The 14,340-nt window shown below is 25.6% G+C and overlaps 1 protein-coding gene across 1 annotated transcript; it reads right to left on the bottom strand.

Moving 5' to 3' along the window:
- Window positions 1-583: 583 nt before the first annotated feature.
- LOC129973084 (centrosomal protein of 78 kDa-like) lies at window positions 584-13,239 on the bottom strand. The gene is made up of 13 exons (XM_056087460.1): window positions 13,169-13,239; window positions 12,133-12,396; window positions 11,842-12,020; window positions 11,088-11,157; window positions 10,902-11,002; window positions 9,928-10,099; window positions 8,403-8,513; window positions 8,259-8,323; window positions 8,077-8,148; window positions 6,475-6,518; window positions 4,747-4,951; window positions 2,901-3,049; window positions 584-2,198 (listed from the first exon to the last, which is right to left on the bottom strand). Exons 2-13 carry the CDS (start codon window positions 12,368-12,370, stop codon window positions 641-643), a joined length of 2,964 nt encoding a protein of 987 aa, XP_055943435.1. The 5' UTR covers window positions 12,371-12,396; window positions 13,169-13,239; the 3' UTR covers window positions 584-640.
- Window positions 13,240-14,340: the final 1,101 nt, after the last annotated feature.

The following is a 14,340-nucleotide window of genomic DNA, read 5'->3' as shown; positions in this document are numbered from 1 at the left end:
AATACGATATATATTTTAAAGTTGACAAACTTCCACTTTTAAATAAAGCCAGATATAACTATTATGCTATGTTTAGTGATATGCTATTTAGAGCTCGTGTTTATTAAGTTCCTTATTCATTTTTATAATTCTTAAAACAGTTTTAATTAACACTTCTAATTTCTACTATTGGTTTCTTTGATTTTATGAAACAATCAACAATATCCGATTATTCAGCATTTGATAAATAATTTAATCGTCACATAAAACCTACACTAAAAACACAAAATATAAATGCATCAAAAATTGGGATAAAGTTCAAGCATTAGGCAACTTAATATGACTTGAATATATGACTTAAAATTTTAAAAATAAATTAACTTACATCAGCAAAAAACTTCCTCTATTTCTGTTCAGCACATGTAGACAGACATTTCAAAATAATATTTTAAAAATTATATTATTTGTTAAATACAAATAATATTTATTATATTATATAAATTTTAAACTAAAACAGATTATTTAAAAAAAAAACAACTTTTGAGCTTATGACAAATAAGAATCAATGCAACAAGCACCAATTAAAATATATGCTGGACCAAAATTTATTTAAAATATTTTACATCATTTTATAATGTTTCCATAAATTAATTAATTTTTTTTAATTATCAGATAACTGCCCCATAACTGAATCGGTATTCAAACTACGAGATGATACGGTTGTAATATCACTTAAAGAAGGTATTGATGAGTCTGAATTATTGCGTTTCGGAGGCTTTTCAACATTTGGTGGCTCGTGTTTCGGCTGGCTATGTTTAATACTGGAAGATTTTGGACTTGAACTATGAATAGGATCTTTAGAAACTTCGGACAGCTTTTCATCAAAAGTAGGAACTTTTTCTGGAGGCACTTCTTTTTCTTTTGAATTCAATGAGTCTTTTTTGTCTTTAACAGGAGAATTTTCTAGAGTTGAGTCTTTAGGCTTTGAAGAATGTTTTGACTCATTAGAATGATCCAAGTCTATTTTATCCTTTACAGAGCTATAAACTTCATTTAGTGACAGAGATTTCACATCTTTATCTGTTGAAGCATCACTCACTGATTCTAAGTAACTTTTATTGGAATCGCCTTTATCACCAGATATATCACTTTTAACTTCCTTTCTGCTGTTATAGCTGCTTATTGAAGAAACAGATGAACTAGATTTTAAGTTTTCTGAAGTTTTAAGTGACATAACATGTTCAATAGTTTTTGATTTAATACTAGGATGGGAATAAGGCTCTCCGTGATGGCTGCTTTTATCACTTGGTAACTTCTCTAAATACATTTTTGATGATCTAAGTGTTGATTCCGAGTCTGAAGACGGCACTCTTTCTGAATGTAAAGAGCGGTTTAAAAGATGATCACCCGAAGCTTGAGATCGTCTAAAAGATTTAGATGATTCTAATTTTCTACTACTTTCTTTTTTGGATGCAGATTTGGGTGTTGGTAGAGATTTGTATTCACTACTTACAAGAGATTCATGTATGCTGCGCTGATATACAGGCGATGGTTCATCAGATGAAATATCGCTGACTGAAGTGGATGACTGTATTTTCTTTTGAGTAGATATTTTTCTTCTGGTCATTTCATGAGATGAAGATTTTTGTTTATGGCTTGTAACTTCATTTGATGGTGTTTGACTTCCAACACTTTTTTTATTTCTAGGTATTTGTTCTTTATTAACAAGATTATCACTATTTGATCTGTTCAATTTGCTGTGATGCATCTGCGGCAATATTTTTTGTTGTTTATAATAATCTTCATGATGATGGCCATGACTGCTCTTTCTATCATCAGATATTTGATTGGAGATAATGCTTTTGCTATAATTATCCCGCACATCCATGAAAACTTTCATAACCTTACTTTGTGTCTGTGGCCGTTCCTTTACATAAATTTGTTCCTGAATTTGCCTAGAAATTTTATCAGCTTTCTCTCGAAATTCATTAATATTTCTTGGCTTATCATTATGTTGATGGTTGTATGACTGTGATTGTTCTGTAGGAATGTGCTTCTTTGGTGTATCTCTAGAACTGGATGCAGAATCACTTTTTTTATTCGATGGTGAATCACTTTCAACAAGTTGCATACATTTTCTGGTGGTATCAATGATGAATGGTTTCAGAGCTATATCAGATTTTTCACTGACTCCAAGCATTTCAATGCATTCCCATAACCTTAAAATAAATATTTCATAATTATATAATCAATAACATTCTTATAAAAACAAATAAAAATTACATTTTTTACCTAAATGGATACATTTTTATTGCTTCAAAATGAAAACAAATTTTTACAAAGAGAAAGAAACAGTATTATGTATTATTTTTAAACAATAAAAGGGATTTATATACTAAATACTAGGAAACTGAATTAGGAAGAAAAAAATTAATACAACTGAGTTAAGAAGAATTATAATTTTCAAAAGTGTAATTAGAAACAATATTTTATTTCCAAAACTAAGCATGCCTATTTAATGCAAATAGGCATGAGTAATAAATAATTTAGCTAAGTATTTTACCTTTTCTTTTTAATTTTTTCTTTAACAAGGGATCACTTAATCATTATTTGAGAAAATATAATAATTTAATATTCATCAAATAAAAATAAAATATTATTAGTTTAACAGGAAATGAGAAAAAATTTAATGTCTTATTATCGTGAGAAAAAAATTAAAATACATTCATAATCAAAACAAATTTTTTTTCAAATAACTGCTAATAAATATAATCTTTCTTTAAAATGAAACACATGCTCTTAAATTTAAATATAAAACACAAATGCAAGAATAAAATACTTGTCAAATACACAAAGAAAAAGATGATATAATTAGTGTTGTAAATAATACTAAGCAACTGTTAACAGAACTAAAATCTCACCCATATTTCTTCATAGCTTCCAGAAATTTTTTGAATTTTTCAAATATATTTGTAACTTCCACAAATGTTTCATGGTCTATAAGAATGTAGTTCTCTAAAACAGCCATCTTATCCAATTCTTTACGAAGCAAGCTACTTTCCAATTTGTACTAGAAAATACAAACTAAAATGAGATGATTGAGGAAAGAATGCAGCAAATATTCCTCATTTTATAAATTTTAGAAAAATGCAAACTATTAAACATTATAATGATTTGTATGTAAATATCTTACACTGATTTCTTATTTAATTTGAATTCCAATGGCCACCAGAAAGCATTAATTGATTTAATTCTATGATCAGTAAATCCATTTAACTTTCAAAGGACTCATATATATATATATATATATATATATATATATATATATATATATATATATATATATATATATATATATAAGAAAAATGATTAAAAATGAATAAGCGGGTTTCCAATTAAATTTAATGTTTCTATAAATACTATATAAAACAGAGCATAAAAATGAGTAGTCTACTAATATGATTAAATTCCTTTAATCTTACAAATAAAATAAAAAGGGAGAGAAGTCAAAGAATATGTGTAATAAAATATTTTTTTTATTTGCATCGAAGAGAAGAAAAAATATTACTTTGATACAAATGACAATATGAGACTTTATAAAATTGTACACTTTTCCTATATTAGACATAGATTTAAAAAAATAATAATAATCTTCTAGAAAGATTTTGCTGCAAGAACTAACTCCAGGCTTTTTTATTTTCATCAATGGAAATTTGTGACAGAAAATAAATTAAAAATTATTGGTACCTTTCACCTTGTTTTATTTATTTAGAGTGAAAGATTTCAACTACTGGTTAACAGATGCATGTATAAAAGTTTTCACTAAAACAATGTAAAATGCTCAAGAAATAAAGAAGATTTGAGCAGTCAGTGTACTGAATATTTTATTGTCTTATTCAAATGAACAAGAGTTTCATGCAATAAAATACAGTAATTATATATATATATATATATATATATATATATATATATATATATATATATATATATATATATATATATATATATATATGTGTGTGTGTGTGTAAACATTTAATTTTTGAAGCAGAATCGTGGCCAAAGAGAGCGAAGAAACTTTAAAATTTTTAACTTTGTTTTATTTTATCCTGGGAGGCACAATTTATGTACAAGCAGCATAGACAAAACACATCTGCTCACAGTGTGGCACAAGAGCAGAAGACAGCAAAAAAGGGGCAAGAGAGAAAATATTTTTCCCATTGCTCATATACTATGAGATTTTGATAGGGATTTCCTGAATGTCGAATTTAGATAAGGGAAACATAGGGATCTATTGAAAGAATGTGCTTGATGGGCAGTTTTTTATCCCTTCACTCGGAGTATGTGAATTGCTTACCTAAGCATTTTTACAAAGCTTCAGTTGAATTAATTAAATATTAAAAGAAGAATGAGATCAGGAAATAAGAAAATATTTTAGAATGAAGCCAATATGGGCTAAATTAAGATAAAACATTGGGAATTAATTATGGTTTAATTTAGATTTTAAAATATCATTACAGATATATGATGATATTGAATGGATTTTGTTTTAAAGCACAAAATTTATTAAATCGTGCCCAAATGAAATTCTATAATTGTGTCATTAGTTTTCATTACTTTTATAAAATTCTGATAATATCAATTTTTAGAATATTTAAAAACAAACAGTTTAATCTTTAGTATTCAAATATGAAACAAGAATTTAGAGAACAAATTTATAAAATGACAAGTATATGTGACGAAGAATTTAGATTGAAAATGATGCAATACCTTTTTCACTAACTGTTTCAGAGAATTCTGAACTTTTATTTCATGTAACAAAGCATTTTTCATTTCATCCAACTCTTGATTAAAATTATGTATTGTTTGAGAATAAGCATCTTTAGTTTGGGTATGTTTCTTTTCAGTATCTCCAACATGTATCTTTTCAATTTTTTTCAAAAGACCCATGCTTACTTTAAGCTTCTTCTCCATACTAAAAATAAGCACAAGAAAGATTTTAAAATGAAATAAAATAGAAGTAAATCAAATTTTTAATCTAGCCAATTAAATATGGATTTAATCAAATTTAAATCCATATCTCCAACATGTATCTTTTCAATTTTTTTCAAAAGACCCATGCTTATTTTAAGCTTTAACTCCATATTAAAAATAAACACAAAAAGGATTTTAAAATGAAATAAAATAAAAGTAAATCAAATTTTTATTTTAATTACAAATGGGATGCTTAAATAAGGGATAATACATAATTCAAGAATTTATTATCAAATCTTTGCCATAATAATTTTTTTTTTTCAGTAAACTAGGTATGACCATCTAGACAGTCTACTATCATATTAACAATATTTCGAATATGATTGTCACAGATTAACTAAAAAAAGGATATTGTAGAAAATACCAGACACATAGGCAAAATGCTGAAGAAATTTTTTTTAAAAATATTATGTATAATAATCTTTAGTTGTAAATATATAACAGTAAAAGTTTTGCTCAGACTCAAAATTAACCTTTAAAAGTGATTTGAAACAAATAGTAATCTATTAACAGAAAAAATATTGCTATGCTAACTACAAAACAAAAATAATAATGAAAGAAAATAGTAAGCATATCTCTAACTTGTAGTGAGAATATTATGAATCAGCATATATCATACATATGAACAGGGAATGGTGTATATGATTTCTTTTTTTCTTCATTTCCAAATTTCAATTCTAAAAATGCTTTTAAAAAAAGTGTTTTCTATATTTAGTATAGACATGACAGACAAACAATGGTAGAAAGCCCAACAAAAAGTAGTGGAAATATTGTCACGTAGAACTAGTATAGAACTCAATGACACACACAAGAGGTAGAGCTAAACCAATTTATTAACTGAACTCTGAACTGAGAATAAAGTAACTGACAAATCTTCTGCTTTTATACAAGCAGAGAGAGTTCCAGAATACTCTTCTGGAGACAGTAAGAAAAGTCCAGAACACTTGTCTGGTAAATTAAAGAAATGTCCAGTATCTTCTGGAACATGAAATAAAGGAAAACCTAAAATCCAGGAATTAAGTATTTACATATACTATTAATCACATTGTCTCTAGCGGGATTCGAACCCAGGTCTCTTGATCATAAGACCAGTGCCATGACCATTCGGCCATGGATACTCGACTGTCTTTCTTCAATGCGGCAATATTTTTAGAGCTTGAAAGGTTCAAAGGCAATTTTCCAATTTTTAGTTGAGAATAGCATTTATCTTAAGCACATGTAAATTGGGAGGGGAGAAAAAGCTATACACAAAAGTTATAGCAATTTTTGAAACCACAAGATTAAAAAATAATAAATTTTATAAATGGAATGAATTTAATCTATTGCATATATATATAATAAAAAATGCAATGCATATATATCACAGAAAAATCATATTATTTTTCTACAGTACTAATTACAAACAATTTTTGCATTAAATTTTTTTAATAAATAAAATCATATAAATTAAGATTATTTCAATACCTAGTGTAGCTCCCAGGTTTCGTTGTGACAATATGTTTGACATTCTAGAAAAATAAGGAAAATTTTTATAACAATGCTTCCTGAATGCAAATTTATTTACATTTGAAATTCAATTATGCAATTCATATATTTTTTCAATCTTAGCATAATTAACTAATTTAGTTAATATAAATATTTCTTATCTACACAAAATCATATCCAACATATGAAAAAAATTATGTCCGAAAATTGAACATTTTATACGGAAAAAAAAAAATCTTATATATATATATTAGAGATAAAATGATTATAAAAATCATTTGCATTTTACCTCCTATGTAAAATGTTTCTAATCAAATGCTAGCCATAGGAAAATTATTTTTTCATGATAAATTACATTCAGTACAAATCATTCAGTATAATCATTATTTGAGGTATCAGAAAATTTCTTTAATAGTTTTTTTTTTTTTGTTGTTGTTGTTACATAGTCAAAATTTTATTTTGAAGTTAATGCAATGGTGGTTCGCCATCCAACAAATTAACAGTGTTGCAAAAAAAAAAAAAAAAAAAAAATTAAGAAACTGCATTTTAAAAGAACGTTATTTTACTAATGAATAATCTTTTAAGTTTCAAAACCATTTGTGAAATGTTTCGCTAATTTTACTTCTTCAGAAAACTCCGTCATATCAACAATCTATGAATATCTAATCTAATCTCTGCCATAAAGTAAAATATGGAAAACAAATTAAGTATTTTTTACACTACAGCCATATGACAAACCATGTTTAGAATAAATGTTACTGGGAAATCTTTACTAGCACTCTTTTTTCCTGCTAGAAGATTTTTGAAGAATGTTCAAATTTGGCATAGAGTGATCTGTATTTTTTACATTCAATTTTTCATTTAGAGAAAACAGCAAAATTACCTTTGAAGATCAATGTTTATAATTTTTTTTTTTTTTTTTGCATGTAATAATTTAAAAAAATTAATAATAAGTTTTAATAACAAAAATTATCTGAATAACATTTAGAAAACTATCAATATATTTTTTTTAAGAGCAGTTTCTAATAAAATAAAATGATTGTCCTATAGAATAATTATATTTCTGTAGAGACGATTAAAAGCAAAATCAATATTCGTAAATAATCAATGACAGAAAACTGAAAAAAAAAAAAGAAGAAAAACAGAGGACAAAAGTTTATTTTGGATGAGAAGCAGGTGAGAAGAAGAATCAGTTAGTCCAATTTTTAAAGTGTGTCTGATTGAACGACAGCTCTGATATCTCCAAATTCAAAGGGGAAGACAAAGCTTTACTTTAGTCATGAAAATAGTGAACTGCCATTGCTGCCAACTGACTAACCCTGACCTTCATTTCTCTGCCAACACTTTTATTGTTTTGTCTTCCATAATTATTAATATTGGTCTCTAAGATTAAAGAAAGCACAGAGCATCATGAAATTTTCAGTGTGGAAAAATAAGTTAATGAGAGAAAAAAAGCAACTTAAAAAAATAATATCAAGGGGTGCTGCAGCTCTGATGAATGAACCAACATTGAGTAAATATTAAGAACATCAAATGATAAACATAATAAAAATTAAATAGGATTTTCAAAATATTTATTACCCTAGTTTTTCCAATTCGGCGTCTCACAGCCTTTTCAAATTTGGGTGGTTTCCATAAATCCCCCAAATGAAACTAAAGAAAAAAAATTAATTTTCAAGATAAACTAAAGAATAGAACAGCATTAAAAATTTTTTTTAATAAGGCATTTTTTAATTTTTTTTAACACCTGACATGGGGCTTACTTTTATATCCTTTTGAGCATTGTTTAAGCTTAGTTGCAAGGCAATTCTATCAATAAGTGTTGTTTCTAGAAAATAAAATTAATTCTATAAATAATATTTAAAATATCTTGAAGATAATTAAAATTAAAATTTATTATTTGCTACCTATATTGTTCTGTCGTAAATCTATTAACTGTAGTCCAACATTTGACCTTAAGATCTTCAGTATGGATATTGCACCTTCATTTTCAATGCTACATTTTTGTAAATCTAAAGCTAAAAAAAAAGGCATTAAAATAAGTTTTAAAAACACTAAATTAAATTCAACAAAATTAAGTCAAAACAGTCAAATACAAAAGCATGTGTTCTTAGTTAATTTAAGTTCAGATATATTTTCAATGTTTAAATGCATAAAGCACCAAATCTCAGAATTAATTATTAAGTGGAAAAAAAGCTAATGTTTAAACACTGAGGTACAAAATAGAATTAATTATAAAAAGATATTATTTGAAAATCCCATTGCAGCATACATTTAATGTAAAAAAAAGTGTATATTATATACTTTTCTAGGTTTTGAAATGTATATGTCAAGTTTGCTGAGTTATTCATGTATTCAAACAAGATTAAATCACATCAAGTTTTCCTGTTATGCATAAAATTTTTTATATCAAATAAGTAGTAAAATTCTTTGTTAAAAAAATAAGAGATTTATAATCACCTTTAGAGGAAAAAATAAGAACTGAAATTAAATTTTTGTGCAAGTCTAATGAAAAATCTTATTACATTTATTACATATCTAAAATTAATCTATTGCATTATAATTATCTATATTAAGGGGGTGGGGGAATTATTCCACGACCTCATTAACATTTTAATTCTTGAAAGAAATATAAATTAAATCAAGAGGTAAGTTAAACAAATCTAAAATATAATAATGTGCAATTTTAATATCTATACAAATAAATTTTCCTGCTTCATTTTAGAAATTTTGATATCTCTTTCAATTAATTTTTCTCACTAATAACTTTTTACAATTCATAAGATTTTTTAAATAAAGGAAAATCTCAGTTTGTTCAACAAGTACAGAAAACTTTTTTCAATAAGTATATTTGTTTTACAGAAAATTCCAGCACTTTCTTTTTCTGATAACTTTTTCTGTATAAAAAGTAAGAAATCAGATTCTACTTTTATTTTTTATGTTATTAGTATCCATTTCATTATTCTTCTATTCCACCAAAAATAAGAAAAATTTTTTAATGGGCTGATATTACTAATTTTCTCAACTCTTTATAATGTTTAATGCTTTATTTATATTTTTGCAAGCTTTTCGCTGTTTAATATATTCATTTTAAAAAGTCCAACACAGTTAAATTAGAAGCAACACATATATATTTTTTAAACTTAATTTCTATCGTCAGCACTTTCACAACATTGCCTGACTAAAGAAATCATTGCAACATCTTTATCAGTTTTAAAATCATATTATACATCTTTATATTTGTGCACATTTATATACAGTTTAAATGCTTACAAACTTATTTCGAATCTTCCAGAAGAATGATTTGAAGCATAAATTACAAGTCAGTTAACCACATGCCTTTTTTATTGATCTGCATATTATTATTATTTCCTACTTAGTTCAGATTGTAAATTTAAGATTCTTTAGTAGGAGAGGCATAAAATATACAACCTTTCATCCATATATCTTCTTGAAGACATTCCATCAGAATTTCTACTCCTCTATCTTCAATATCATTATTATTCAAAGAGATCCTTCTAAGTCCTTTCATGTCATCAAGGATGGGTAAACGATACCGTAAAGTTTCAGGAAACATATCATTGCTTCTTTTCAGATGATGAGCCTGCAATATTAAGTAAATATGATTTCATCAATAAAGAGTTTTTTTAAAAAACAAATAATGATTAATATTTTTGTAAAAATCATAAAGAGCACTTGACGAATTACACTGAGAATAACAGAGATAAAAATATATAATAAGGTAGAAACTGGCAGAATATGGATTTTTAGCATTACATTTTTAAATGTAACTTTGAATAAAGTTTTAAATTAATATTATTTAACAGATTCAGAATTTGATAATGAAATTAACATTGTGCATTTTCTTTGAATTATAGCATTAAACATTCATAATAACATTAACATTGCAATTAGGCATTTCATTCTATATTTTAAAAATCTTTTTGGGAAAAGTATATCTGCTCAGAAAATTATAAATAGAAAACAAAAGAAAGAATGTGAGATTTCAGAAGACATTGAAGATTGGATTGATACTATTGTTTTCACAGTAATATAGATTTAACAGGGTAAAAAAAAACTGGTTCAATCAATTTCTTTTTAATATTCATGTAAATAACTAACAAAATAAAAATAATGAATAGATTTAATTTCATTCTTCTCAAATTATCTTATGCTGTAGTTTAGAATATAAAGAGGATATGAAAAGGGATTTAATCTTTTTTTAAAGATGATCCACAAAAAACAGATATTTGAAATATATATATATATAAATGGATAAAATAATCGTTTTCAAAAACATCTATGAAAAAATTGATATAATTATTGCTTTATACTTTTTGGAAAATAAAAAGGGTTACATATAGAAGGAAAAATTTGTGAAAAGTAAAATAAAGAGTATTACATACTTTAATAAGATCACATATAAAAGTCAATCCTTTTTCATTCAAGCCACACATACTGAAGTCAATCCAAGAAACAGTTGAAAGTTGAAGACCTCTACAAAGAACTATAAAACAAAAGGAAAAGTTAAACAAAACACTTAACAAATGTTACACAAAACTTAGCACATTGCTTTTCAAAACAATACAAACTTTCAACAGATTCATCTTGAAGTTGACAACCAGCCAGAGAAAACTTTTCAATATTTGAATCCTTGAGACCCTGAATTAGAAACATTTTCAAAATTATTTTCATGGATTGCATTTCAAGGTCACATTCTTTGATACACTGTTTTATTTAGGAACATATATTAATAATATGTCTATAGCAAATTCCAAAAAGATGTATACAAAATTGTATTTAATCAAAAACATAAAACATTGAAAAAAATTTTAAAGTTCAGTAATTATAGTAGATATAAACAGTCTATATATAGTCTAAATATAAATTTATAGTTATGAGAAATGTTTAACACTTATATTATAGATTTCCCAAAAATAAAACAATGTAAAAGGGGGGAAAATGTTATGAAATAATTTTAAAAAAATTAGTAATGAATAAAAATTACTACAAAAGAGGGAACAATTTCTGCTGCAAATTCAAAAGAGAAAAAATAAATTTAAAAAATATTTTGCAAATTGTGATATGTATATGACGATTTAAATGGGAAAAAAAATCTATTAATATCAAATGATAATTTTTAAAAATATTTTTAATATTAATAAAAATCTTTAATTTTTAAATACTTTAAAAAATTGTTAAATGAAAAATTAAATTTTAAAGTATTTTCAGAAATTAATTTGGGGTGATTTAACACTAAAGATATTTATTACAAGCATTTAATACCATGTGTTCGAATATTAAAAATTATAATTTTAAAAAAATGAAAAACCCTTGAAAATTTACCTCTGCTAAATTTTGGATATCTTCATTACGCAAAACAAGATTTTCAATCATCAAGATTTTCAAAGCTTTGGAAGTGTGCAATAACTGGGATATACATTTACAAATGTCTGTTATATTTGTTGCTGTACAGCCATAGGGAACAGGAAAGAATAATTTACTATTTTTCTTCTTTTTCTCTGCTGCAAAATATTTTCAAATATCAAAATAAAATTTCATCCGAATGCAGAATAAATGAAAAACATGACAATTACCATGATTAAAATGAATGAAAATAAATAAAACCATTCTTACACATTTCTTTATATTCTGCTATAGGAAAATTAGACCAGAACCATACTTTTGTCAGACTCTGATCAACATTCAGAGCTGAAAGCAAAAATGGCCAATGTTCTCTGCGGATATTTTCAACTGGGAAATATAGTTCTTTTCCTTTTAAATTTTTTAATACACTTTTTAGAGGACAAACGTTTGATTTTAAACATAAATAACTGTAATGGGTCCAAAAGTCAACAGGACAATCTTCAGGCATCTTGGAAAATTTGGAATTCAAAAATTCTAAAAGAGAAAAGCATTTTTAATAAAACTAAAATAAAATAGTAATTTATTATTTATAAAATTATAATTTTTAATTATTACTTATTATTTTATACTCTTTTATGCTATTTTCAGTTACTTTTTAAGTAATTTTTCTTGAAAGATAATCTTTCTTTAAGACAAAAACTAGATTTTTGAAACAATACTGGAACTGTGACCATGCATAAAAACAAAACTTTTTCAAACAAAAATTCTTACATATGATAATGCACATTTAAATCACTGAATAGCTTACTGAAATCGCTATTCATTGAATACGATTAATTAATAACCTATAAAAATAACTTATAAATTAATACAGCTACTAAATCACATATTTCAATTTTCACTTAACAATATTTTATTTTATTAATTTTGTTAAATTTTATTTGTTCTATGAAACTAATATTATTAGTGAATGGTTGATACCATTTTTATAAAACAATCTAAATTCAAATATTCACATTGATCATCACAACATTCTAAATATGATAATCAGATGAAAATTTTGATATGATTTGAAAATCATTTAAAAACAACAAATACACACACAAATGTAAAAAAACAAAATTTGAGGAAATAATGTATTTTTTACGATTACTATCAAGTAAGATGAATGGAAGAATAGAACAAGTGATAGGCAAAAAATTCTGTTGAAAAAATATAATAACGATAAAGTAACTTTCAGAGAAAACCCGGAATAATAAATTTTACGAAGTTTTCATTTCATAAATATTGTGAAACAAAGACTTACCTTATTGATTTAATAAAATGAATTTAATCACCAAATACCTAAAAGTTCGCGCGAAATGTTCGAATATCAAAATAAACAATTGATACCGTTACGGTAACGATTAAATCTCAGTGAAAAGTACTTTCGGTTTCGATATTTCAGGCTATGTAAAAGCGTTTGAGAGTAAAAATAATCTTTTGGGGAAATTTTATTTTTCCTCAGAGCTTTTCTTCTTTTTTCTTTCTATAAAGGATAAAGGCCTTTTTATTATATTTGTGTAGAGAAATTTGTTAATCAGGAATCTGATTAGAATTAAGCAATAATTAAAGACTAATTACATGCACATAATAAGGAGTAAACAACATTAGGAATTTTAATTAGAAGACATGCTTACTATATAGATATTTGCTCGGATTCTGCTTGTTCCTCTAAGCTTCTGTGACACATCAGGAAGATAAGATTTCACGTGCTCAAAGTTATGAAGGATCATCCGTGAAATTAGGCCTGCAGCTGAAATTCGATAATCACTGCACCGCAACTCCCAGAACAGTATTTATAGATGACGAAAGAAGTAAAAATATATGTTCTATCACATTCTATATTATATGAAATAGAATCGTATTACATTATATTACATGAAAAAAAAAAAAGATTACATTCTATGAAGACATTTATTTTGCTCATATAAATTGCTTCACAGAATGTAAAATTGAACAAATTCTAAAAGATTGTTAATTTTCCATAAGCTATATCATTAATTTATTCGAAAAAATCGCAGTATTTTTTAAAAAATCTTTTTATATGCTAAGCATATAAAGTATTATGAAGCAAATTTGATTTCGAGATTTTGACGGGTTGCCACATTTTAGATTTATAGAAAAAAAAAAAAAAAAAAAAGAAAGAGCATGTTTTGGAGTTATGTTTATTTGAAGTTCTATGTCTTGAAGTTATATCTGAACAATTAAAAATTGAAGAATGCTAGACAATAAAATTATCAAGTGGTCTTTGCAGTCTAGTTGTACCGCCTATCTTGAAATTTGACTATTCCTTGAATGGAACATCTCCAAATTACAAATCAATCAACTAGATGAATGAAATATGGTACAGAATTTTAATCATGAAAGTCAAAATCTAATCCAAATCCTTCGAATGGTTTTCCTCTATCGGTCATTTGTGTGTGTTTGTGTGTGTGT

Source organism: Argiope bruennichi, chromosome 6 (genome assembly GCF_947563725.1).
Source record: "Argiope bruennichi chromosome 6, qqArgBrue1.1, whole genome shotgun sequence".
NCBI classification, from domain to species: Eukaryota; Metazoa; Arthropoda; class Arachnida; order Araneae; family Araneidae; genus Argiope; species Argiope bruennichi.
This window is presented reverse-complemented; position numbering and strand designations above follow the sequence as displayed.

Bases quoted from the DNA above. Each gene is read 5' to 3' on its own strand.
- LOC129973084 (XM_056087460.1), bottom strand. From the start codon at position 12,370: ATGCCTGAAGATTGTCCTGTTGACTTTTGGACCCATTACAGTTATTTA. The intron at 11,158-11,841 runs GTAAATTTTCAA...TTTCTAATTCAG, and splicing joins ATATCCAAAATTTAGCAGAG to GGTCTCAAGGATTCAAATAT. The intron at 3,050-4,746 runs GTATTGCATCAT...TGTATTTTCTAG, and splicing joins TGAAACAGTTAGTGAAAAAG to TACAAATTGGAAAGTAGCTT.